General features: G+C 34.8%; 4 protein-coding genes across 5 annotated transcripts; 2 read left to right on the top strand and 2 right to left on the bottom strand.

Moving 5' to 3' along the window:
• Positions 1 to 1,747: 1,747 nt before the first annotated feature.
• LOC101892057 (nitric oxide synthase-interacting protein homolog) lies at positions 1,748 to 2,871 on the bottom strand. The gene is made up of 3 exons (XM_020038087.2): positions 2,136 to 2,871; positions 1,965 to 2,073; positions 1,748 to 1,908 (listed from the first exon to the last, which is right to left on the bottom strand). Exons 1-3 carry the CDS (start codon positions 2,840 to 2,842, stop codon positions 1,837 to 1,839), a joined length of 888 nt encoding a protein of 295 aa, XP_019893646.1. The 5' UTR covers positions 2,843 to 2,871; the 3' UTR covers positions 1,748 to 1,836.
• Positions 2,872 to 5,722: 2,851 nt separating this feature from the next.
• On the bottom strand, positions 5,723 to 17,389 carry LOC101893267 (protein kinase 4). Its single transcript, XM_059123113.1, has 3 exons — positions 16,533 to 17,389; positions 9,586 to 10,681; positions 5,723 to 6,609 (listed from the first exon to the last, which is right to left on the bottom strand). The coding sequence occupies exons 2-3, from the start codon at positions 10,608 to 10,610 to the stop codon at positions 5,931 to 5,933; spliced, it is 1,704 nt and encodes a 567-aa protein (XP_058979096.1). The 5' UTR covers positions 10,611 to 10,681; positions 16,533 to 17,389; the 3' UTR covers positions 5,723 to 5,930.
• A 2,120-nt stretch (positions 17,390 to 19,509) lies between these two features.
• On the top strand, positions 19,510 to 21,205 carry LOC101893092 (probable chitinase 10). The gene is made up of 3 exons (XM_059123116.1): positions 19,510 to 19,645; positions 19,747 to 20,324; positions 20,942 to 21,205. Exons 1-3 carry the CDS (start codon positions 19,525 to 19,527, stop codon positions 21,188 to 21,190), a joined length of 948 nt encoding a protein of 315 aa, XP_058979099.1. The 5' UTR covers positions 19,510 to 19,524; the 3' UTR covers positions 21,191 to 21,205.
• A 2,166-nt stretch (positions 21,206 to 23,371) lies between these two features.
• Positions 23,372 to 27,392, top strand: LOC101891772 (uncharacterized protein DDB_G0271670). 2 transcript variants are annotated; one of them, XM_059123115.1, is made up of 2 exons: positions 23,372 to 23,533; positions 26,236 to 27,392. In XM_059123115.1, the coding sequence occupies exon 2, from the start codon at positions 26,269 to 26,271 to the stop codon at positions 27,316 to 27,318; it is 1,050 nt and encodes a 349-aa protein (XP_058979098.1). In that variant the 5' UTR covers positions 23,372 to 23,533; positions 26,236 to 26,268; the 3' UTR covers positions 27,319 to 27,392. The 2 variants fall into 2 exon arrangements, with proteins under 2 accessions (XP_058979098.1, XP_019893640.2); XM_020038081.2 differs by lacking the exon at positions 23,372 to 23,533 and adding an exon at positions 26,021 to 26,162.
• The last annotated feature ends 216 nt before the right edge of the window (positions 27,393 to 27,608 follow it).

Genomic DNA, 27,608 nt, shown 5'->3' with positions numbered 1-27,608 from the left:
GACCATTTTAATTTATTCCAAAGTGATTTTCAGTTGTCTGAATTACTTTTGATTTAAAATTTTCTGCATTACATTTCTTAAACATGATATCTTCTAAAAGATTTTTGCCGAAAAAATACCTCTTTACCAATTGAAATACCAAATACAGCACCCGACAGTTGCCTCGACTCACCATTTGGCGATTATTCACTTGTTTTTAATTATGAATTAGATTACATTAATATACATTTATATTAATTTAAACAAACATGTTTTGTTGTTGTTGTTGTTTTTGTATTTTGGTAATGGGTTAGTGGTACACCTTACATGGAGGGAGGCGCAAGCAAGCAAGAGACTGCTTGCTGGCCGGTATTCTTAGAGCATAGGTTTCATCGTATTTTTCGCCATGGCTACTGAATCTATTCTCTGCCTTTGCATTTTATACGATTCGTCAAGGGGTTTTTAAGAAGGTTTTGTTGTTGGTGCTGCTGCTGTTGTTCTCTTATATTAAATGCGTTTCGTTGTGGGTACTGGTATTTAACAAGAAAAAAAGAAGAAGATTTCGAAATCATTTGTTGTAAATGTATTTAATTAAAATCCATTTATTGTGTCGTTGTTGGCATTTTGTTGGAGACCGTTGTGTTCTAGTTTTCGCTGCCATGGGTCTGTGGAAAGTCTAGAATTTATAGTTGTCATTTGTTTTTTTTTTTTATTTTTGGCCTTTTGAGAACTGAAAATTTCTCCACCACCTTCCACCTACCTTACACTTTTTTTGGTATGACGATGACCAGGTTTTTTTGGTAAACAAAATAGAAACGAAAGGCAGATGCATGCCTCAGCCTAGAGGGTATGTAATTGTATAAACGATAAAAAGGTGATTAATCGAATTTTTGATTCATAGCCAGGGGCTTGATTAATTTTTTTAAAGTGTAAAGGATTTTTAGATTAGAGGATGTGAAGGCTTTTAAAATGTTACTTTTATTCATATTTTGCAGTCGGAACAATTTTTCCCTCTGTTCCAGAGCCTGCAAGAATGTAAGAAGTTAAGAAAGATAACCAATTTTTCTTTTATGGTATCGAAAAATAGGAAAGGTAGTAGATTCTTGCAGCTTCTGGAAACAGAATGTGTAATGGGTGCTTAATCGAATTTTTGATTCATACCCAGGGGTTTGATTCATTTTTTTTAAAGTGTAAAGGATTTCTAGATAAGAGGATCGAGGTTATATGAATTGCTAACTTTTTTCTTGAAGGCTTTTAAAATATTACTTTTATTCATATTTTGTAATCTAAACAATTTTCCCTCTGTTCCAGAACCTGCAGGAATGTAGGAAATTAACTAAGATAACCGAGTTTTCTTTAATGGTATCGAAAAATAGGAAAGCTAGTAGATTCTTGCAGATTCTGGAAAACAGTATGGGTAAAAGGTGATTTATCGAATTTTCGATTCATATCCAGGGGTTTGAATCATTTTTTAAAATATAAAGGATTTTTAGATAAGAGGATCGGGGTTATATGAATTGCTAACTTTTTTCTTGAAGGCTTTTAAAATATTACTTTTATTCATATTTTGTAATCTAAACAATTTTCCCTCTGTTCCAGAACCTGCAAGAATGTAAAAAAGTTGAGATAACCGAGTTTTCTTTTATGATATCGAAAAATAGGAAAATTAGATTCTTGCAGATTCTGGAAAACAGTATGTGTAACCAAGTTTTGAAAAATATTTTTTTGACACTTATAAAATATTTGAACATTTAAAAGGTTATATATGTAGACTTTGAAAAATGTATGTATGTATTTATTAGAGCTAAAAAAGTAAATCTATTTTCTAAAATCAAAATATCGCCAATTTTTTGTCATTTAAACCTGTAGCATGGGCCGCTTCTCTTTGCCCTCCAAATTCTCATTGGTATAAGCATAGCCAGTGCCACCCTACAACAAAGAATATTCATTAACTCTTACATCAATATTACATATCCCACAATTACCCTTTGCAATGGTATAATGTCCTTTTCCTTAAGCTTTTGGCTGGTCAGTGGATGTATCATATCTTTCTTTATCAATTTCTCCACACATTCCATGGTGACAACATCTCCGCTGTGAATAAAAGAAAATTTTGAACAGAATTATATATTTTTCACACCCCCAATAATTCTTACGTTGGTCGTAGAACTGCGCAGGGTATGGCATTACTGAGTACATCATGTGTCACCGGACACATATATCTTGCCTCTTTGGCAATCAGCGATTTACTGCGATCACCATCTTTGAGCAACGTAAACTTGACATCTATCAAATCCTTTGCCTTTAAGGGTCTCTGTGACACCGGACAATAGATGGTGGGATCGGGTTTTTCAATTTTCGCCCGTCCCGCATTGGGACATTCCGAGGGTAACCAAAAACTAGGCAATTTCTTTTCATGACCATTGGCCATATTGGAGATGGAACTCTCTACACGTTTGGCAGCATCTTTAGAGGTGCCAGGCATGTCGACGGTACCATTTACAGGTTTCTCCGATTTGACAAAGGCCTCAACAGCTGTGGCTTGTTTGCGACTAGCCTCCTGTGTCTGTTCATTTTCCTCCTGTTTCTTTAGACGTTCGTATTCCTTTAATTTGCGGCTATATTCATTTTTCTTGGTAATAATGTATTGGAGTATGGCCTCCTTGTCGAAGAGATAGCCATCCTTGGTGACAACCGGATTTCGACATGGTTGTAACGTTAAGGAGCAGCAATCAAATGATTTCACTGAATCTTTGCCAAGACGTTGGGCATTTGTTCCATAACCCGACTCTGCTGCATCTTTTTTCTTCTCATTATACGTGTAGACAGCTCCGGCAGTACAATTACGGGCATGGCGGGTCATTTTGTGGAAACTTTTCAAGGATTATAGACCTAAAAAATAAAACAATAACCAGTAAATAGATAATAATTTTTCAGAGATAAGTACATTAAAACCATAAAACTTACCTTCTGAAAATGGAGAAGTAGAGCCTATAAGCAATCCACCAGTACAGAACAGTAGGTCTCTCCAGATCGAAAATAGAAAAAAAAGCCAAAACATAACGGCCAATAAAAAATAAACAAAAAACAAAATCACCGAGAACCTTTGTTGTTTACGAATGAGTGCAATGCAACGCCAAGAACCTCCTGTTGATGATTACGAATGAGACATGGGGACAACGTAATTTCAATGTAAAATTCATTAAATGAACCGAGGAACTATCATGCCACGGCGTTCATCATACCAGACGGCGGCTTTTGGAAAACCATGTTATTATTTCATAGTGATTAGACAAGATATTTTTGAATTTAAATTTTTCCCAAATAAAAGTGAGCCTTTCTGGTCATTCACTTTTCAATAGTCACTAACTGAACTTAAATAACCAGTCTCGGGACATAGGTACTGCGGCTACCTATTCAAAAATCAACTAAAACCCAAAAAAAAAAAATCAGAAATGTTAACAAAAAGGCGAAATGCAGAATAACAAAGCTGAACGGGGATTTTGCCGCCGGCGGCTTTAGTTTATTACGGCGGCATAACGGATAACGACATCCCAATTGGTGAACTAAAATGAAAAGCGGTCCATTAATGCAATGAAAAACAACTTGAATTTAAAATGCATTGTCATCAGAATAAATCAAATAAAATTCGAAATTTATACTTAAATAAAACAACATTTTATTTTTCTTACAATTTTTAATAATTGCAACATTTATTCTGTTTTTGTATTTCATATATATTTCCCGGTTGTCTTTAATACGTGTGTGTATATATACTTTCATTTCTTAGAGAATAATTTACTCGCATAGATTATCTTTGTTTTGTTTTTATTTTCAGATACATATTAATGTATATACGTTTGTCTTTATATTATATTTATAGATTATTTTAAATATATTACGACGTTTTCCTTTTGTCTTAATTCTATTTATAGTTAATTTATATATCTACTACATTTAGAAAAATTGTTGTCAAATAAAAAAGAGACGAGAAGAAGACTAGACTTGTTCACATGATATATCACAGAACATACAATATATATAAATGATAGCTTGCGCTTGGAAAATTATTTAAAAAAAATGTTTGTTTATTTTTTAATTATATTATGTTTATAACTACTTGGCATTCTTTTTGTTTTGCATATATTTCTATAAAAGTTTTTTTTTTTAAAGCAAGTCGTAAAAAGTAGTGGTAGAGTATTGAGGAGGCTGAAAGGTTTTTATGTGTTTTAACTTTCTTCAGATTGATTTTCTTATAGAAAAATATAGCTTCAACGATATGGCTTTTGCTAAAGTTGTTTTTTTTTTTTTTTTTTTTTTTTGTTTATTTTTATTTAAGAATTTACTTTTGTGCATTCAGTTTCCATTAGTTGTAGTTATTGTTTTGTTGTTTATTTTCTTTTTAAGACATTTAAATGGAAATTCTTTTTTTGCTAATTGGATTTTACATGGCTTATGCAATATTGTAGGGAGACAATGTGTTATTTTTCATATTTTAAATACATTATTATTTAAATGGATTTAAATTTGCAATATTAATTTATTTATAAATGATTGTAATGGAAATAGTTTGTTATAAAAAGAAATAAAAACATTTATTTTATTCTTACAAAATTGTGTTAATTTATTTTCCGCTTAATTGCATTTGTAAAAAACGAAAGTAAAAAAATTAAACAAATATTTTCTATTCCGAATTAATACCGGCTGTTTGACGGCAGTGTCTCTTTTATTGCTATTTTTGCTTCAAATTCCTAACCTTAAATATATAAAATCCACTAATTATCCACTCAAATGTATTACCATGGTAAAAGAATACAGGTAGTCTCATCGACACAGCTGCTGTAACAATAAACTGTCAAACCAATTTTGGGATTGAAAATGTTGAATGAAAAATTATTGGAATTTGTAAAAATTGTTGAAAAACGTTTATTACAATAACCACTGAATGACGTCGTATAAGAAAACATATAAAAATCTATTTATATTTGAAAAGACATAAAAAAATTTTTGACATATCAGTGTTCCCAAGCGTTGATGCATCTACCTGTATTCTTCTACCATGAAACATCGATGTCAAAAATGTTTAAATGTTCTTTCAAATATAAGTAGATTTTTTTATATATTTTCTTATACGACGTCGTTCGGAGGTTATTATAATTTGCGTTATTCAACAATTTTTACAAGTTTAAATAATTTTTCGTTCAACATTTTGAGTTTCAAAAATAGTTTGACAGTTAATTGTCCCAGCAGCTGTGTCGATACGTCGATCTATATTCTTTTCCAATGCCATGACTGGTAGCTTTCACATGTTTAATAAAAATGACATTCATATTAGAAATCAGCTGTTCTTGATGGCAACATTGCAATTAGGCCTTTTAATTGCCCAAAACAAGATATTACACTGACATTTCAAGTAAATACTCCATTTCTTCTTAATAAATTTTTCAAAATATATATCCTCTCAAATATGCTCCAATAATAATCTACATAATTCCCACTCTTCTTGTTTCCCAACTTTTCACGACCTACTCAAATACAAATTGGAAAAATGTTTACCTTTTTCCAATCATAAATAAATCTTTAACCTACAACTATTAACACATTCCTCTAGTTTGCAATTTGTTTTTATCTAAAAAAAAGGAAGACTAATAAATAAAAAAAACATACTCATTACAAAGTCATATTAAAATATTTACGTTAATAACCAATATTGCACCTGTGTAAACGATACGAGATCCTCGTGTTTTTTTTTTCGAAAAAATATCTTAATTATTTAATAAATATCCTGTGTATATTATATATGTGTATAAATTGATCATAATCTACAATTATAAATTTCATTTGTGTTTTTTTATTATTTTTAAATTCTAATAAAATTCTTACCACCTACCAGCTGTATTCGCAGTAAAACATCGGCCTGCAAATGGCGCCACAAAAAAATCGTACACATTTTATATCAATATCTTATCATAGGACGGTGGTGGTGACTCTTCTACCTGGTCATTATCTTCTTTGCCCTTCGTCGATTCGGCTGGCAGCAATATGGCTATGTGATATGGAGGTGGACCTGCCGCCTGTTGTTGCGCCTGGACCGCCTGTGTCATTTGTTGCTCCAAGATTTCCTGCTGTTGGAATTCCTGCAGACTACTGAGCACAACATCATCAATGGAATTGACCACAGAACCTCGTGCATCATCCATACTACAACGATCGCGTACCGTTTGATCTCTCGAACCCGAGCGCGAAGATGCCGATGAGGCGGCAAACAATATGCTAGGTACTTTACAAATGGAGACAAAGCAGAAGGCAAAAACAAATGTAGCCGTGAGCAACCAAAAAAGTCCAACCTCAAATTTGGTGCCATGATTATTGAAATAGACTTTAATGCCCACAATGAAGGCTATGGCTAGGACGAGTGAAGCGAAAATGCCACATTTCAGATGTAGCGGGAGAAATTGCAGGCCCACACTTTCAATGGATCGCGTAACATTGCGCCGCCGTGGATTCGCCGTATTGGTGGTGTTGCTCGGATTACTGGTATTTGCGGCGTAAACTGGTCGAGGAAAAACTGTTACAACTCGGGGTGATGATTGATACAGTTCAGCAGTTATATTGGCAGTTTGAATTGGGCTAAAATGAAAAAAGACAATTTTTTGGATAATATTATGATTGGAATATGATTGGTAAAATTAAGAAGGTAAAGTAATTTCGAATAAACATTTTCTGCATTTTCTGTAATTAACCTTGTTAAATTTCACTGCATAGAAAACAGGTTCCCATCTCTGATTCCTGGATTTGAAAACATTAATTTCGACAATGAGAAAAAATTATAAACATGTGACTGCATGACTTTACCTTCTTAATTTTGCCATGGAATTATGGAACGAGCAAAAATTAAATATGTAAAGTAGACATTTTGAACTATCATTTTAAATGTCAAAATGATCAAATGTTGCTTGCATAAGCGAGATGAAAATTCCGATTTAAGACTGATAGTGTATACCCCACCTTATGTTTAGAGGCGTCTTTATATACATGCATGGTAGAAGAATGCAAGTAGTCGCATCGGCACAGCTGCTGGGACAATGAACTGTCAAACTGATTTTGGAATTGAAAATGTTGAATGAAAAATTATTGACATTTTTAAAATTGTTGAAAAATGCATTTTATAATAACCTCTGAATTGCGTCGTATAAAAAAACATTTAAAAATCCACTTATATTTCATAAAACATTTTAAAAATTTTGACATATCAATGTTCCCAAGCGTTGATGCATCTACCTATATTCTTCTACCTTGCGTGTCTTTTGGATGTTGGTATTAGGCAGATTTTATACCAGATTTCTGAAATCAGACAACATTCCAATCGCAATAAGTTAAAAAATCGTGTATATGATAAGCTGTAAGCTTATGCATATATTTTTTATTTCCTTTGGTTATATTGTGTTTATTTATATTTTTTCGATGAAAATAGGGCTCGCTGTGATCGAAAAAGTACATAGCTACTTTACTCATGTATTTCACAACTAAAATGCAAACCATGGTAGAAGAATATAGGTAGACGCATCGACACAGCTGCTGGGACAATGAACTGTCAAACCAATTTTGTAATTGAACATGTTGAATGAAAAATTATTTAAATTTGTAAAAAATATTGAAAAAAACGCGAATTATAATAACCTTTGAATGACGTCGAATAAGAAAACATTTAAAAATTTACTCATATTTGAAAAAACATTTACATTTTTTTTTGACATATTAGCGCTCCCAAGGGTTGATGTATCTACCTGTATTCTTCTGCCATGATGTAAACCATGTATCAGACGATGTGTGCAAAATTTGACACTACATATGTAAAAAATATATCAAAGAAGTGAACAGAAAAAAACAGCAACATCAGCAGAAATGGTACGAAAAGTAAAGAAACGACTTGATCGGAACCCGCGTCGCAGTGGCCGAAAAATGGCTCGTGATCTGAACATATCGCAATATTCCATTCGGCAAATATTGAAAAATGAGCTCGTGGAAAAACCATTGAAATTGCAAAAGTGCAAGAACTTACACCGCAATAGAAAGAAAATAGACTCAAAAGAGCCAAAGAGTTGCTTCGCTTGGCCGAAAATGAGGATCTGCCGAATTTGGTTTTCTGCCTCTCCGATGAGAGAACATTCGTTGTCCAGCAGTTTGTAAACAAACAAAACTATCGTGCTTTCTTGTCAAAGAGGTCAGCTGAAAATGAGCATCTTCGGTTGTCCACCAAAACTCAAGCGCCGGCCATGCTGTGATGGTGTGGGCCGCCATAACAGCCAATGGTCGCTCTCCGCTCGTATTAATCGACCGTGGCATCAGAATAAATGCCGAATATAATCGAAAAAATATTCTACAGGGTCTATTAAAGCCTTGGATACGCAAACATTTTGGCCGTAGACCTTGGACATTCCAACAGGACTCAGCACCATTGCACTCAGCACGCGCCACCCAAGAGTGGTTACAAAATGAGGTTACTCTCGCTTCATTTCCAGCGCACAATGGCCACCAAAATCTCCGGATACCAATCCGTTGGACTATTATATCTGGAGTATTTTGGAAAGCAAGGTTAACACTAAAAAAAATACCAAAGTGTCGATCACCTCAAGCAAGCGCTTCGCCGGGAATGGGTCAAAATACCGCGTGTGACGGTTTCATTGGCGTTTGAAGGCCATAATTTGTGCCAAAGGTGACCGATTCGAACAAATCTAAACTTGAGGTGTAAATACATAAGAAGCTTGAAGTCATGGCTAGGGATATTTTGTAACATTTCATAAAGGGATTACAGAGCCGCACTAAAATGCTGCCGTCGTTTTCCATTGTAATTCGACATTAAAATGCCTAGCCATGACTTCAAGCTTTTTATGTACTTGCACTTTTATTCTAAAATTTGATGTCATTTCCGACATTTTTTCGCTTCCATTCAATAAAATTAAAAAAATGTTAAAATTATGGTGTTTGACTTTGTTGTAGTTTTTTTTATCTCACCCTGCATGTGAATTTCAGGGTAGCTCAGACTTCCTTCATTAAGGTGAGAGAACATAAAACGCTTTTTGGCTGGCTTAAGCCTTCGGCTGGTTTCTTCAAAAAGAACAAAGGAACACAGGGCCAAAATCGAACTAAGTCAACCTAAAACTCCTTTGTTCCTCTACGAAGAATCCAGTCGAAGTCTTAGGGTGGAAATACATAAAGCGCTTATCTGGCTGGCTTATGTCATCGGCTGGCTTCTTCAGAAATGAACAAAGGAAAACAGGGCCCAAACCGAACTAAGTCAACCTAAAACTCCTTTGTTCATCTACGAAGAAGCCAGCCGATGACTTAAGCCAGTAAAAGAATCGTTTCATGTATTCTCACATTTAAGCCAGTCAAAAAACGTTTTATGTATTTCCACCCTCTTCGTAGAGGAACAACGGAGTTTAATTAATTTAATAAAGTCATAAAATAAATAAAATCGCTGATTGTGTTCCAGTCATTTTGGATCTGTAGTTCCCATTTTTTTAGGTTTTACAAATACAATTATGAGAGAAATGTCTCTCTGAAAAAGAACTCAGTCCAATCGTGAAGGTCCCTCGCACTTACCTTTGATGCTGAACTGAAGAACTTTCCGGTATGGGATTCAATGAGGAATCAACAGCATGTGGTGGTTGCTGCTGCTGCTGATGATGCACCACAACATTGGCATTATGTGAATAGCTTGCTGATTGTTGCTGTTGGACCGTTGCCGCTGTCGCTGATGCCAATGGATATGTCCTCACCGACATATTACCGAATTGGGGATGACGATAACGTTGTTGTTGATAAGGATTTTGTTGTTGCTGTAAATGATGATGCTGCTGGTGCTGTGTCTGATGATGCGAATGCTGTTGACCTGCCATATGGCCAGTTGACGATGGACTATAAGTGACATATGCTGCCGACGATGAGGAAGTTATGGTCGCCGAGGGAGTGGCATTATTGCCCGTGGGTGAAGTTATAAGGTTCGACGAGTTCGTGGTGATGACATGATTATTATTGCTAGAATTGATTATTGCTGGCGATGATGTTGTTGTTGTTGGCACTCCTCCTCCTGTTGTGTTTGTAGTGGTGGTCACGCCGCTGCTGCTTGTGTGATGTGCTTGTTGGCCATGGGCCTGATATTGACGATTGTTGTTGTAATAGTGATGGGAGTTGTTAGTTCTGGAAGCGTGATTACGATTAGCCGAGGAAGATGAAGAAGAAGACATGTGTGTGGGTACTGTTAGGCCCGCTGCCGGATTGTGGCTGTTGTTATTGTTGTTTTGGGAATGATGAGAACTGCTGCTGCCACTGGCACCAACATAATGTGGAGAACTTGAAACACTTCCTCCGCCAGCGGCAACACCTCCTCCGCTGCCGCCGGCATGTTGATGATATTGGGCCGCTTGTTGATGATGATGTTGCTGCTGCTGTTGTTGTTGTTGCTGCTGCTGCTGTTGGCGATGTACAGCCGCTGTGGATTTATTGGTTCTACGTGGCGGATGACCAAAACTTACACCCGCCCCACCACCAGCCCCAGACAAAGAAGCTGCCACCCGCGATCTTCCAAAACCACATTGTGGCGAACGTTTGTCTATCCAAAAATGCATAACGTTCTTTGTCCGCCAACTATCGCGAATGCCGTACGCTTAGCTCCCTATCCCGTTGACGTTTGTCAAACCTAGAAAAGAAAATTACAAACAATTATTTTAACAGAAGCCGGAAAAAGACAAGGGAATAGAAGAAAGGTCAAAGCACTTCTGAATGAAATGGTGCATAGTTGGGTGTTTTTTCCCTCTTCTTCTTCTTAAGAGGAAACAGGAAATATTTGTAAACTTTCGTGCACACACACACACACCCACTCAAACAAACATACATGTCTATCCATGAGTGGTAAATAGACGACAAAGGATTCCAAAGGTTCTTTGTTAGTCTAGGGTAGAATATACCGGAAGTTTTTTTTGTCACCTCTAACAAAGGATATTTTTTGAGGAACTTGGTAGTAATGTAATATCCCCTTAGTCAGAGTGTGGGCAAAAACACATACACATACAAGTTACGTTAATAGCTGGCATACTTATGTCTAAGAGTGTCTGGAAATACCACATTAAGTAAGAGGAAACTAGATCCCATTAGCATACACACTGAGTTCTACGAAAATGGTTGTAAGGTTGCTTTAAATGTTTGCTTTTATTTGTTTTTATTATATATTGGAAAAATAATAATCGTCTGAACACTCTTTAAGAATCAGCTGATGCCATGGTAAAAGAATACAGATAGTCGCATCGACAGAGCTGATGGGACAATCAACTGTCACAACAATTTTAAAATTAAAAGTTTTGAATGAGAAATTCGTAAAATTAGTTCAAAAATGTACGTCATAACAACCTCCAACTGGCAGGGCATATGAAGCATATATAAATATACTAAATTATGAAAAAACGTTAAAAAATTTTAAAATTTTTGACATTTCAATGTTCCCAAGCTTTGATGCATCTACCTGTATTCCTCTGCCATAAATCGAGTGGATTTTGTAGTCTAAACAAGCTTTTACAGCAGCATGGGTCCATTGAGTTAACGCTTAATCAAGAACTATGTTGAAAGATTCAAAGTGATGCCAACCCCAGGCGATAACAACGTCGTGTGTAAGTTTCTTTTGGCAACGCGAAATTTATCAGTAAAACCATAGTATGTCCCCATGGTAGAAGAATATAGGTAGAAGCATCAACACAGCTGCTGGAACAATGAACTGTCAAACCAATTTTGAAATTGAAAATTTTGAATGAAAAATTATTCAAATTTATAAAAATTGTTAAAAAAAATGTATATCATAAGAACTTCCGATTGACATCGTATAGGAAAATATGTACAAATACAGGGTGGGATGGAAAAACTGCAACCAAATTCGGAATTCTGTAATTTCTTGGCTACTTGTCCATTTAAATTATTCCAGTGACAGCTCATTATATTGTTTACAAGCGTTCAATGGTTCGTGAGCTGAACATATCGCAACTTTCCATTCGGCAAATATTGAAAAATGAGCTCGGGGTATAGCCATTGAAATTGCAAAAAGTGCAAGAACTTACACCGCAACAGAAAGAAAATAGACTCAAAAAAGCTAAAGAGTTGCTTCGCCTGGCCGAAAGTGGTGAATTGCCGAATTTGGTTTCCATTCGGCAAATATTGAAAAATAAGATCGTGGTAAAGCCATTGAAATTTCAAAAAGTGCAAGAACTTACACCGCAACGGAAAAAAATACACTGAAAAGAGCTAAAGAGTTGCTACTTGGCTGCTTGGCCGAAAGTGGTAAACTGCCGAATTTGATTTTCTCCGATGAGAAAACATTCGTTGTCCAGCATTTTGTAAACAAACAAAATGATCGTGTTTACTTGTCATGAGGTCAGCTAGAAATATGCACCTTCGGTTGGCCACCAGAACTCAAGCGCTGGTCATGGTGTGATGGTGTGGGCCGCCATAACAGCCGATGGTCGCTCTCCGCCCGTATTATTCGACCGTGACATCAGAATAAATGCCGAATATTATCGCGAAAATATTCTGGAGGCTGTATTAAAACCATGAGTACGCAAACAGGACTCAGCACCATCGCACTCAGCAGGCGCTATCCAAGAATGGTTACAAACTGAGGTTCCTCCCTTCATTTCCAGCGCACAATGGCCACAAAAATCTCCTGATACCAATCCTTTGGACTATTGTTGTCTGGAGTATTTTGGAAAGCAAGGTTGGCACAAAAAAAAATTCCAAAGTATCGATCACCTCAAGCAAGCGTTTCGCCGGGAATGGGCCAAAATACCGCAGATCAACATTCGGGCGCGTGTGACAGTTTCATTGGCCGTTTGAAGGCCATAATTCGTGCCAAAGGTGACCAATTCGAAGAAATCTAAACTTATTCTAAAATTTGATGCTATTTCCGACATATTTTGCTTTCATTCAATAAAATTTAAAAAAAAATGTAAAAATTATGACGTTTGACTTTGTTGCAGTTTTTTATCTCACCCTGTATATAAAATTTTCTTCTGAATAATTTTTTTTAATAATATGACATTCTATAAATTAAGATTTACTCCTCAATCTCTTAAACGCATTCCCTTAGTTTGCTGGGTTATTTTATAGACTATGAATAACGGATTTCAAGTGGCCAAGTAAATTTCTTGCACAGATATGAATAAAAGACATAAATAATAACTACGAACATGATAGCTCCCCTGACTCTCTCCCTCACTCGCTCATTCACTCTCTCACCATACACACACAGCACCCACACTCTCAAACCGACATAATTCAAAGGTGAAAGTCAGTGAGACACAATCTCTTATTCTTACTTTATTACTCATACTCTCCTCATTCATTCCACCACATACCGCACAGCAATCATCTCTCACAGGAGATTGAGCTGTTTAATTGAATAAGTCAGACAAGTGCAATCTAACACTTAAAAATGATTCGTGACATTTTCATGTGGGAAAACATAACAAGCACAACAACTACGACAACAAGAAAATATGTAGTAAAGCAAACCAAAACACATGAATACAAAAAGAAAAAAAAAACATGAACAACAAGGTTTATAAAACACATACGTTCAGATGTCCATGTTAAATATGATGTAGTGTGGAAACTATGAAAACTATGTTAAAAAGCAAGGGTTTGCATTTGTGTGTGTATGTTTGTGTTAGGCCAAGTGAGAGGCATGCTTGTATGTGTGTATATCCGCTAACGTTGCACATTGTACAGTAAAGTGCAAAAATGAATTCAATGTATGTAATATCGTAATAAATAACGTATTTATCCCATTTATTGTTTAAAATGCATTCTCGTTGGTGTTGACAGAAAGAGAAACAATTTCTTAATGTTATATAGCAGTGTTGCCACTTCATGTGTTATAACACATAGGCCGGTTATTACATCTTGCCGATAAAAAAAAGTGATGTTGTCGGACACATAAATAGTTTTTCGTTATTACAAGTTTCACTTAAGTATGAACTGTCCGATAAGCAAAAGGTCAGACCATCTTTCCTTTATATTTTAAGGTAAAGTTTTTTTAATTCATGTTGCCATATTTTTATTGATAATATGGCAATAACAGCAAAATATATTTGAATAAAAAAAATGAATAACGCAAATCGATTTTTATACTGAAGAACTGAATTATATATTTATTTCACGAAATAATTTACAAATTCGCAGTTTGTTTATTATTTTAAAAGTAAAATAAAGATGCCATTCTGAAAAAAGTGCAGTGAATACCAGTTACTTTTGAAAAAATCTTGCCATATCTATGTAAAAAAATGCATATATTTTGAAGGAAAGATGTAATAGTGAGAACCCCATAATGTAAACTTTATTCTTCACTTTTCCTAAAGTAAGGGATAACATAAGTGGACTATAAAGGGAAGATATAAGAACGGGCCATATTGTGTGTAATTTTTTTAATATTTTTTTTATAATCCTTCCCTTTTCAAATGCTTCTGCAGAAAGAATATTTAAATGATGATTTTTGGGAATTTTTTTTTAAATTTTATTGAATGGAAGCAAAAAATGTCGGAATTAGCATCAACTTTTAGAATAAGTTTAGATTTGTTCGAATTGGTCATCTTTGGCAAGAATTATGGCCTTCAAACGGCCAATGAAACCGTCACACGCTGCCCGAATATTTCTCTGCGGTATTTTAGTCCATTCCCGGCGAAGCGCTTGCTTGATGTGATCGACACTTTGGTATTTTTTAGTACCAACCTTGCTTTCCAAAATACTCCAGACATAATAGTCCAACGGAATGGTATCCGGAGATTTTGGTGGCCATTGTGCGCTGGAAATGAAGCGAGGGACCTCATTTTGTAACCATTCTTGGATGGCGCGAGCTGAGTGCGATGCTGCTGAATCCTGAGTTCTGTTGGAATGTCCAAGGCCTGCGGACAACATTTTTAATACACCCTCCAGATTATTCATTAATATTCAGCATTTATTCTGATGCCACGGTCGATTTATACGAGCGGAGAGTGACCATCGGCTGTTATGGCGCCAACGCCATCACCATCACCATGGCCAACGCTTGAGTTCCGGTGGCCAACCGAAGTTGCACATTTTCAACTGACCTCTTTGGCTTTGGTGTTTACGATCATTTTGTTCGTTAACAATCTGCTGGATAACGAATGTTATCTCGTCGGAGAAAACCAAAACCAAATTCGGCAGTTCAATACTTTCGGCCAAGCGAAGCAACTCTTTAGCTCTTTTGAGTCTATTTTCTTTATGTTGCGGTGTAAGTTCTTGCACTATTTAGAATTTCAATGGCTTTACCCCGAGCTCATTTTTCAATATTTGCCGAATGGAATATTGCGATACGTTCAGTCATTCACGAGTCATTTTTCGGCCACTGCGACGCGGATTTTAAGTCGATCAAGTCTCTTCTTCATTTTTCGAAACATTTCTGCTGATGTTGTTGTTTTCTTCCGTCCACTTCCTTAAAGTTGGGCTTCGCTACCAGTGTCACGGTAACGAGCGATGGTACGAGACACAAAAGATTTATTCACATTTAAATGCTGCAGTGCTCTAACTATAGCCACTCGTGGTTTTCCAGCCAAATATAGCGAAATCACCCTATCACGCCATCACGAATATTTTTTTATTCTGGAAAATTCTCACCAAAATGCTTTTGTATGCTTGTAAACAATATAATGAGCTGTCACTGGAATAATTTTAACAGCTGTCAGACGAGTGGCTAGAAATGACAGCAGTCTGATGTTGGTTGCTGTTTTTTCATCTCACCCTGTATATTACTAAATTACAACCATGGTAGAAAAATACAGGTAGATGCATGAACGCTTGGGAGCATTGATAAGTCAAAAACTTTTAAATTTCTTTTCCAATATAAGTAGATTTTTTATATGTTTTCTTATACGACGTCATTCGGAGGTTATTATAAAATGCCTTTTTCAACAATTTTTACAAATTTAAATAATTTTTCATTCAACATTTTCAATTCCAAAATTGGTTTGACAATTCATTGCCTCAGCAGCTGCGTCGATTATTATATTATTCTACCATTATTAAAACTCTACACTTTTATCCCTCACTGTTCACATATTTGTGAGTGTAATTGTAAGATTTTTCTATTTTTTATATCCTTCCTTCGCGTATGTCTGATGTGCACTGGCTAGCTAGCTGGCCACAATGTGCTGAGATATGGAACAAATCTAAGATGAATGAAAATATGAGAGGACTGTCTTGTTGTACAAAAGTGCATGTGGCCATCTAACATTAATGGTGGTACGGGGGGGTCTCGACACAAATATAATATAATATATTTGTGTGCATGTGTGTGGGTTTGTTTGTGCAAATATCTATGAATGTATGCATGTACACACAAGGCAAACACTGTGAATGATGAATGTCAGTCTGTGTCTGGTTGAGTGTGAAATTCACAAAAGTTACTGTTTTTTACAAGGATTGAATATTTTTTTGGTTAAAGGACTTTGTAATAAATACATTTTTTTTAAATTTCTACAACAATTCCATACCTCAAAAGCGTAAAATGCCCCTAATTGTAGTATCCTCTGGGCTTTTACGTTGCTATTTGCAACATATTGGTCATCTGTTGGTATTGACTCGAAGTTAATTCGCAATTCACAATTTGTTTTTTTTTTTTTGTATTTCCTTGCAATGCTTGTTTTTGGCCGAGCAGTAACATCAATGTCCTTGGTCAATTTTTCTAGTGCATTGACATTGTTTCATTTCTTTTTGATAATGGGTACTTTTTTTCTTAGTAAAAAATGGCCAAACAAATTATTTGCTAAATATTTACACTGCTCTGTGCATTTATTTATTGTAATTTATTTATCGTGAGTATTTTCACCTTTTTCATCACAACAATGCAAACTTTCACTTGTTCCATTTACATTGGAACCAAAAAATGAAAACGAAACTGAATCGTTGTGTTGTGTTTTATTTATGTTTTCCTTTTAATTTCACTTTTCACATTCTATGGAATTTTTGGTATGCTGGGAAAGACGAAGCCATGAATTGCATGTTGTCCTGACATTTAAAGGGGAGCCAAGGACATGAAGCACAACACCAGCCACTTCAGCCACTAACATATTAAATGCAAACCTAAGAACATATATATTCTTTAAAGAAATCCCATTCACGTTTTCGCAAACCGTGTCATTATTGCAATTGCAGTTTTTTTTTTTTGCTGGCAAATATGACTAACTGTAAAAATGGGAAAAAAAACTGTGAAACTATTTTTTCCAGCTCCTTTATGGCTAAGAGTATGCTTTGAATATATCACAAAATAAATACACACGCACGCACGAACACGCTTTCACACGGAATGTTTTCGTCGTTGGCTGGCTCCTAGTACACTACTCTACCGAAAAGTTGAATGTATATTGTATTAGAATTGGCTGGCTTTTGTTTTGCTTCTATTTTGGGGGTATACACTTCGGCTCTGACATTCTCTCGGAGACAAAGGCAATGTTTATTAAATGTGAGTGATATAAAGAAAGAGAAAAGGAGAGAGAGTAAAATCTACTAGGTAAAGTGTTAAAGAGCACAACCGTTATATGACATGCGCATTGTCATCCAGTAAACAGAATGGCAATAACGGTAACAATAACAATGATATGGAGTTGCCAACCCCCCAAATTAAATGTACATTACCAACTGTTGAGTAAATTGAAGTGAAGAAAGCGATATTTATTTTACAAGAAACTGCCATTTATTTTAATAGTTGTTTAAAAAAATAATTCATGAAAAAATAAAGAAAGTAAAGTCATTTTAACTAAGCATATCCATCTCTGCATTTTCTGTAATTTACCATGTCAGATTTTACTACATAGAAAACAGGATCCCATCTCTGATTTGTATCAACGCAATGAATTTATAAATATTAATTTTGACAACGAGATGTTGTCAAACGAATAATTTTGAAACAAATTATAAACATATGATTGCATGATCTTACCTTCTTAATTCTATCATGGAATAAATTAGCACGATCCCAAAAACTACTTCCTTCCTCGCCAAAGACCTAAAATGGTAAAGACTATACAAAATGCATTCTGAGCAAATAGTTTGTGTCTATACTATCCAAAAAAAAACGCTCATGACAGAGACATGTTAATATTAAAAACGCATTTATAGAGAATAATGAATAATTAAAGTTTGAAAAATCCAAAAATTTGGTTTCAAAATACTATTTCAAGACCTTTTCAAAAATCTACATATAGCTTTAGTGGTTTAAATCAGTTAACACTGGTAGCTATGTTGTTATGATATCTTCACAGTGTTGCCATATTTTCAATCTGTCTTGTCCTATTTTTATGACTTTGTCATCGTTAACACAAGGGATATATAATTCAACAAAGAATATGAGCATAACGGTCACAATAACAATGACTCAGAGTTGCCAACCACCAAATTAATTTGCGTTACTCACAGGAAACCCTCATCATATATTTTTTAGTGTAACGCAAGAAAATCGAAATATAAAACACAAAATGTTGAAGGGCTCTAACGATAGCCACTTGTGGTTTTCCAGCCAAATATAAAGAAATCACACCATCACGATTGAATTCCATCACGAATAACTTTTTTTCTGTCACTGGAATAATTTTAACAGTTGTCGGGCGAGTGGCTAAGATATGACAGCAGTCTGAAGTTGGTTGCAGTTTATTCATCTCACCCTGTATTATGTTTTAAAACAAAGATTTTAAGTAGGAGTATTTCTTATCAGAAAATGCTATAAATTTTGTAATCCTAATGTTTCAATTACAGCCAAAAAATATCGAAATGTCTGTCAGGTACATATGCATGTAGAAGGTGGTGCAAAAGTAAACTTCCGATATTTTTTGGCTGTAATTAAGACATTAGGGGCCAATCGTAAATTTTTATAACATTTTCTGATAGGAGGATTACTTTTGCACCACCTTGTATGTATATATTTTTTAGTTGCATATATTTTTATACAACAAACAAACAAGACTTTTTATTATATTTTCGAATGAAAATAGGGCTCTTGTGATCGAAAAAATACATTTGGGCTTTATTCGTTTATTTCACAACTGAAAAGGCGCCCACGTATCACATTACATAAAATATGATTATAACGAGCATGGTATCGATATCTATCTCTGACAGGTACTTTTATTAATTCTTTCAATATTTAAAGAAAAAATAATTGTGTATTTTTTTTTTTTTTTTTTTGTAAAGAAATCAATTGTTCCTTCTCTAAGGCATTTACTTTTTGTTCCAAGCAAGGTTATCCCCATGGATGCAAAGAAGAAGAAAACAGCCATTAAATAACTATTTTGGGTACCCGTAGATAAGAATTTTAAATTTAAACAGAACAGAGATATCTTTAGCACGTCTTTATCAACTGGGAGAAGACAAAACATTCAATTGCAAATTAATAACATTTTCATGCAAAATTAGTTTCTCTTATCAACATCGATTTGATAGATGTGGTCGGAAGTTTTTTGAGCCTCATTATGTTTGCTAAAGATTTCGTTTATGACATTGAGGAAATTAAAAACCACAAATTCCCATTTGCCTTTTGCAAAAATCTATAAAAAGAGACTACATGAATGTGTCAATGTCAAAACAAAGCTGGAGTGGAGTACGAATTATAACAGTGGGTTTACACTAAACGTTTTTAAATATAAAAAAATTGCTACAATTTTTAAATCCTTGAAAGAGATAATGTTTAAAAAACATTTTCTATTTTTTTCGCAGTGAAATATTTGATTTATACCTCTTTACTCCTGGCTGCTGGCCTCACTTTGACCAGGGCCGATAGTGTCAATGTGTGTTCCGGTGTAGCTGACAACATTTTCTTGCCGGTTTTGGGCAATTGCTCGGAATATTATGTGTGTATGGATGAGACACCTGTCAAGAGAAGTTGTGTAGAGGGTTATTTGTTCGATTCTCGCGTCCAATCGTGTACCCTTCCCGCCGATGCCCAATGTATACAAAACTGCACAACAGCATTGTCATCGTTCTGTTATGATCGCACCTGTACAAAGTATGTCCTTTGCTATGCCGGTACACCAGTGGTGCGAGAATGCTGCGATGGCCTACAGTACAATGCCGAAACGGATCGTTGTGATTTCCCACAATATGTAGATTGTGTGGACAACATGTGTACCATCTTCAATGATCCCACAAATATTACATTCTTGGCCAGCAAAGCCTATTGTGATAAGTATTATGTGTGCGTAGATGGTCAGGCAAATGCTCGTAACTGTTCGAATGGTCTGCAATTTAATACGGAATGTGATTGCTGTGATTTCCCATCCAAAGTTAATTGCACGGTGAGTGTTGAGGTTAAAAATAAAGGTGTTGCTACATAAGCAGCTTGGCATCATGGCGTGGCGTAGTAATGTTTAATTATAAAGGATAACGGCGGCAGGATTTTGATATGGCTTTGATATCCCTTTATGATATGTTACCAAATATGCCATGCCATGATGCCAAGCTATTTATGTATCATCACCTTAAAGGTGGGAATACATAAAGCGGTTATCTGGCTAGCTTAAGTCATTCTTCTTCGAAAAAGAACAAGAGAGTGTAAAGCCAAAAATCGAACTAAGTCAACCTAAAACTTCTTTGTTCATTTACGAAGAAGACAGCCAATGACGTAAGCCAGCCAAATATGCGCTTTATGTATTTTCACTCTAAGGGTGTTAGTACATAAGAAGCTATATTTTGTGGCATTTCATAAAGGGATTACAGAGCCGCCCTAAAATCCTGCCGTCGTTTTTCATTATAATTTGACATTAATATGCCTAGCCATGATTTCAAGCTTCGTTTGTACTTGCACCCTTAAGTCATTCGCGTTTGACAATTGACAAACTATAAGGGCTGCCAATAAATTTCTGCGTAATTACTTTTTAAAAATATGTTATTTGTTTCACTTTCAATTTTATAGATTTCCACGCTCCAACGTAACATCAAACCCTTTGCCAAGAGTCCACCCAAAGCTGCCGACATCAAATGCCCCTCGGAAGGCAGTCACTTTTATCCCCACATCAATCCTGAAAAATACTATTTCTGTTTGAATGGCCGCGGTGTTATATTGGAATGTACCCCTGGATTAGTGTACGATAAATTTATGGAGACTTGTCGTGAACCGTCCAATATTGGAAAGGAAAATCTATTTAGAATTGCAAAACATTAATATCGAAAATTTAAATTAAATTCAAAATGAAATGAAATCAAATCTGCATCAACTAGTTTTCATTTTATGATTAAAAAAACGGAAATTAATTCTTATTAGAGAAATAGTCCGAATACACATTAGGCAAGTTTACTTACGGCAAGTCACTGGTTGTAGGTGAGAGAGGTAAGGGAAATGAAAATGTAATCCCTTTATGAAATTTCACAAAATATGACTAGCCATGGCCTCAAGCTTCTTATATACTTACACTCTGAAAAATATTTATTTTTTCTTCGTCCCTCTCTTCCAAAAACGAACATTTCTTTACGCAAGCTTTGATTGTGTGGTAACTGCTTAAAGATGCATGTCGTCTGATGGCACTTTATGTAACTACGTGATGAATTAAAACGCTATAATCAATGCGATTTTGTAGAATGTCAATTGTATAGTTGGATAAAGAATACATTTCGCCGTGTAGTACCTTAAGTGAATATGTGAAAAATTTAACGTCGCCATATTTTATTTACGCAAACTTTGCCTGGGTGGAATCTACATAAAGACGCATGTCGTCTGATGGCACCTTATATAACTACGTAATGAATTGAAACGCCACAATCAAATCGACTTTATAGATCGTCATTTGTATACTTGGATAAAGAATACATGTCGTCGGATAGTACCTTAAGTGAATATGTGAAAAATTAAACGTCACAATCTGTATGTGAATTTTTCAGTCCGTATATTTGATTTGTATTGATAATTAAATTTATTTTTTATGAGTTTATCTATTCCTATATTTGGGTTTACATTATTTAATAATTTGGATTAATAATTAAATTTATTTTTTAGGAATTTATTTATTCCTAAAATATAGAGTTCAATGAAAAAATATTTATTTTTCTTTATCCCTCTTTTCCAAAAACGCACGTTTCTTTACGCAAACTTTGCCTGTGTGGTAACTGCATAAAGATGCATGTCGTCTGATGGCACCTTATGTAACTACTTGGCGAATTGAAACGCTACAATCAATGTGGCTTTGTAGGTCGTCAATTTTATACTTCGATAAGGAGTACATGTCGTCGGATAGTACCTTAAGTGAATATGTGAATATTTGAACGTCGCCATCTATATGTGAACTTTTCAGTCCGTATTATATTTGATTTGTATTAATAATTGGATCAATTTTTTATGAATTTATCCATGGCTGAAGAATACAATGCTTGGGAGCATTGATATGTCAAGAAAAATAAAACGTTTTTTTTTTTTTCAAATATAAGCAGATTTTTATATGTTTTCTTATACGACGTCATTCGGAGGTTATTATAATTCGTGTTTATCAACAATTTTTACAAACTTAAATTATTTTTATTCGACATTTTTAATTCCAAAATTGGTTTGACAGTTCATCGTCCCAGCAGCTGTGTCGATGCTTCTACCTATATTATCCTACCATGAATTTATCTATTCCTATATTTACGTTTACATTATTTACATTTATTTAGTTTTCATAATCTATACAATGCGTCTGAAATTCCTGTTTAATGAAAATATATTTTCATAAAATTGTTTGTTTAGCATAATTTTTTTCAATAAAAGTTTACATTTCACATTGACAAAGAACAATAATTGATTCCCCAAAATATAATTTAAACAAATATACCAATAATACAAATATCACGTGATATTAATTAATATACATATATTTTATGAGTCATTCTAAAAACATTCAATGACTAAAAATCCACGTTATTGTCATTAAGAATACAATTGTTTTTCGATATGCTACCTACAGACAAATGTCTACGAAATTTCCTGACCACCTTGCATTACAAATCATTCTATAAATAGTCAATCGAATTATAATGACAAATAGCTAATTTAATGCTAATCTCATTCAAATTTATTACATTTCATGCTAATCCAATAGACAAATGAACATTTTCTGCATTTTACTGACCTACACTTCTATTGATCGTTTGAAAACTGCAATGGGTGTTTGTTCTCTTCCTACATGGCTCTTAACAAAATGCTAAGTGTCTTGTTTTGGCACTCACTCACTCTCTCCCTCTCTCATACTCTGCCCCAAAAGAGAAACAAATCTAAATATACTGTTACACACATGTTTTGTTTGTGAAAAACAATGCTGTGGCTGCTGTGCGTGTATCCCCCATCCGTTGCCAGAAGAAAAATCATTTTCGAATCCGTATTGAATTTTCAGTATTTAACCAAAAGCCGAACAATAAACAACAATCTTAAAATCTTAAACGGATAATTTAAATAAGAAATAACAAAAGAAGAAAAAGAAAAAAAACAACACCAACATTTCAAAGCAATTCGCCCAACAACAAAATAAAAGAAAAATCTGTAAGTTTTTAAATAGAATAGGTCTCAAAATAATAGACATTTGTGGTGTTTTTCATCCTGCCCCTCCTCAAAACGAGGGAAAAACTTAGACAGACAAATAAGAAGAACGCCAGCAATTTAATAACAATATATAAACTAAATTGCAGTGAAGTGAAATGAAAGTTCTATTTATAATATTACCCTACATTGTAACAAAAAAAATGTTCAAGGAAAAGAAAAATATGAAATGGTAAAATTAATTTTAAATTATGGAAAAGTGATGCGAAAGAGAAATGTGAACAGTAATAATTAATTAAATTACTTTCATTTTCAATAATCGGGAGTTTTTATAACGATTTCCAATCAAAATACATGTTTTTTTATTGCAATTCCCAAAGGGACACATTTTTGCTATCATTTCAATGTGAATGGTGACTTTTTTGTGCAATATCATGGGCAATTGGCAACCTTTTTGTATATTCTTAAGAAAGGATATTGTTTATTGTACTTTTTTAAGAAAAGGGTACGTTTCTCTGCCACCTTCAATTGAAGACATAATGTTTAGTACCATTTCCAACGGAGGTGCAATTTTTAGTACAATTCGAAGAAAAAGTATTCTTTTAAGTACTATTCTCAATTGCCAGGGTACTTTCTGTTGGTATTTCTTAGGGAGATATAACGAGATAGAAAGAAAAGTTTCAAAGTAAAGGTGCAAGTACATAAATAGCTTGAATTCATGGCTAGGCATATTAATGTCAAATTTTAAAGGAAAGCGACGGCAGGATATAATGCGGCTCTGTTATCTCTTTATCAAATGTCACAAAATATGCCTAGCCATGACTTCAAGCTTCTTATGTACTAACACCTTAAGTACATAAAATGGTAGAAGAATATAGGTAGACGCATCGACACAGCTGCTGGGACATTGAACTGTCAAACCAATTTTGAAATGGAAAATGTTGAATGAAAAAGCATTTAAATTTGTAAACATTGTTGAAAAACGTGAATTATAATAACCACCGATCGACGTCGTATAAGAAAACATATAACAATCTACTTATATTTGAAAAAATATTTGGATTTTTTTGACATTTCAATGTTTCCAAACAATGATGCATCTACCTGTATTCTTGTGCAATAGAACTTTTAATTACATTTTAAGAGAGTTTGGAATGGTATAAATTCCAAGCGATGTGGGTACTTTTTCCTATAATTTTCAAGGAAATGTTGTATTTTAGCACCTTATCCAAGACCAAAAGGGCTGTTTCGTAGGATATAACAAAGAAAGCGTAAATTTGTCAAGGGAACAAAAACTGTTTAGTACATTTTTTTATTTTTCGTCCCTTCATTGTCAAACGTCAAACGTAGTTCTTGAAACAGATATAAAATTTAAAACAAGAAACTATAATATTGGTCTGATAAATCATGTAAAACTTAATTATGGAATGGTTGAATTTGGGTTCGCTTAGGACAAGTGTTTTCCAAAAATTTTGTTTTCCAAAATTTTAGTAGAAGATTGTCATCTCTTATTTTCAGATAAATCGACATTAATTTTTTATAGCGGGTATTGTGAAGATTTTGGCAACATTTTTCAGCTGGTAAATCTGGGGGTTTGATCCTTAAAGGCGGACCTAAAATAAAACATCATTCGAGGCCTACACAAGAATTGACATCACCGTAAACGTTCCCTTAAGATTAAGGGGTTGAAATCTTTATATGTTTAAGTCCAAGAATAGATAAATTAAGGTAGTATTCCTAAAATATATTTTTATTTCAAAAGGAATGGCGAAAATAAATAATTATTTATTATTTTTGTAAAATCTGCCACTCGTCGTACGAAAATATTTTAGATATGAGAAAGATTTGATTTAAAAAATGACAAGGTCGAGTTTGTCAAAAAAGAGTTGCCATATTAATTTTGACAAATGAGTTTACCTTTATTGTTTTGCCATGATATGAAGCTTCTTTCTACCAAGATTTAGTAAAAAATAGGAAAAAGAGTTATTTTAGTACGATTTTCAGTAATTACCCTGAATTACCTGTCAGAATTTACCCATTCATCATAAAGACATTTTATTATTATTATTTTTTTTTTTTTTGACAAATCATAAATTCAAATTTCAAATTTACTTTTGAATTGTGACGCCCTTGCCCTTTATTATTCGTTTTCAACAAAGCATGAAATTTGAATATGCTATACATGTGTCCACAACTTTTCAGCCAATGTATTTCTAATATTCGAAACTACATGTGTATATGTATGTCAAGCGTGTATGTCTATTCATTTCACAAAGTTGTTCTATTGTTTTCAATATTTTCCTGGCTGTGAAGAAATCAATGCGGATATTCTAAAATTTTGACAGCTAGCCAAAATGATGTTTCATTAACACTTGTCTTTCGGTTTTTAATTGAAAATATTAACGAAAAAATTCCATACTTGTTGTTACAAAGCCCATTTATAGGCAATGGCACCGATTGTCGCCAGTGTAGGGGGCTATACTATGTAGTCTAGTCTACAAAATTTCTCTTACCTGGGCACAAAAGAATGCGTATCTTGCTTTGGGCGATGGGCGGCGGGCAGGGCAAGCTGCCTGCTGCCCTGACCGTTGTTGTTTGTTTAGTCATTGTTGTTCACACAACAATTCTGTGTGTCAGTCATCGTCAATATGTATTTTTAAATTTTCTACTTAATGTTTCTTTCTTCTGTTTTGCTTATTTTGCAGAAACAGACAATACCCCACCAGCATCCATCAATCATGGTCAATGAAATTAATAAACCCTCTTCGGTCACGGATGGCCCCCCTGCTCTTGACAATGCGCAATTAGGTCAGCGTTTGGCATCCTCCAGTCAGGCACTTGTCGAAATGCAAACCGAACATCAACAGCTCATGCAAGAAATGGAACAGCTACGAGTACGTGCCGAACAGCTACAAAGTGTCCGTGAAGTCCAAGAAGAACAACACGAAATCGAAACTCATCGAGTGTGCGAACGTTCGGTGGAACAAGTCAGCCGTTCGGTGGCCGCCGAAGAAGTTATGCACATACGTTGTACCACAACCGAAGAGGTGATTGTCGAGGAAGTCGATGAAGATGAAAATCCTGAGGAGGCGGAATATATTCGTGCCAAGTTAGCTGAAATTGCCAAGTTAAAGGCCCAGTTCAATAGAGTTCAAAATATGATCTCCACCACGGATATGATAGAGAAACACATAGGAGAACAATCATCGGTGGCTGAGATAAAACAAGCTGCCGAAGCCATACGTAGTGCAACGGCTTCGTCCAGTATGGTCAAGCAGGCCAGTCAAGAAGTGGTGCAGCAGCAACAAGTTTCCCAAACCTCATCGTCTAGCATGATCAAGCAGGCTAGCCAAGAAATTGTGCAACAACAACAAATTTCCGAATCCATTCAAAGCTCCTCGACATCGAGTGTCACACAGCAAGCCAGCCGTCAAATTGTGCAAAAACAAGAATCCTCAGAAACAATTCAAAGTTCCTCCTCCACCAGTGTCACCAAAGAGGCACGACATGGAGTAATGCAACAACAAACAGCTGTATCTTCATCCAGCAGTGCCATTATGGAATCATCGGTAGAACAAAGTATTTCCTCGTCATCATCAACAACATCGGGCGCCATTACGGCCGGTGGCTCCGATGAGAAACAACAGCTCTTGGAATCAATGATAGATATGTTTCAAGATTTGAATTCTGATCTGAAGACGCAAGCCGAAAGTCTTCGGGAGGAAAGGGAACGTATTAAGGCACTGAAAGAACACATAATTGCCTCCAAAAAGGAACAGCCTCAGTAGATTGTAGAAAAGAAAAGCTAAGGGATGATGTGAATTAAGTTTTAATAAAAATTATTGACAATTTATAAAATTAAGTGTTGTGCAATTTTTATTTAGTCCAAAAATGAGGTTTTACTAGAAAGGGATGAGGGTGCATGAAAGAAGCACTGTCTTTGGAGACATTCTCTTCCCAATACATAAGCCCATGGTACAATAAGGAGGTAGAACATCTTCATAAAACTACAGAAATACAGCCCGGTGGCTATGCCCACTTCCTTTCAAACTCATTCAAAATTATATGCAACCAGTTT

The sequence above is a fragment of the Musca domestica genome, unplaced genomic scaffold (genome assembly GCF_030504385.1).
Source record: "Musca domestica strain aabys unplaced genomic scaffold, Musca_domestica.polishedcontigs.V.1.1 223, whole genome shotgun sequence".
Lineage (NCBI taxonomy): Eukaryota > Metazoa > Arthropoda > Insecta > Diptera > Muscidae > Musca > Musca domestica.
This window is presented reverse-complemented; position numbering and strand designations above follow the sequence as displayed.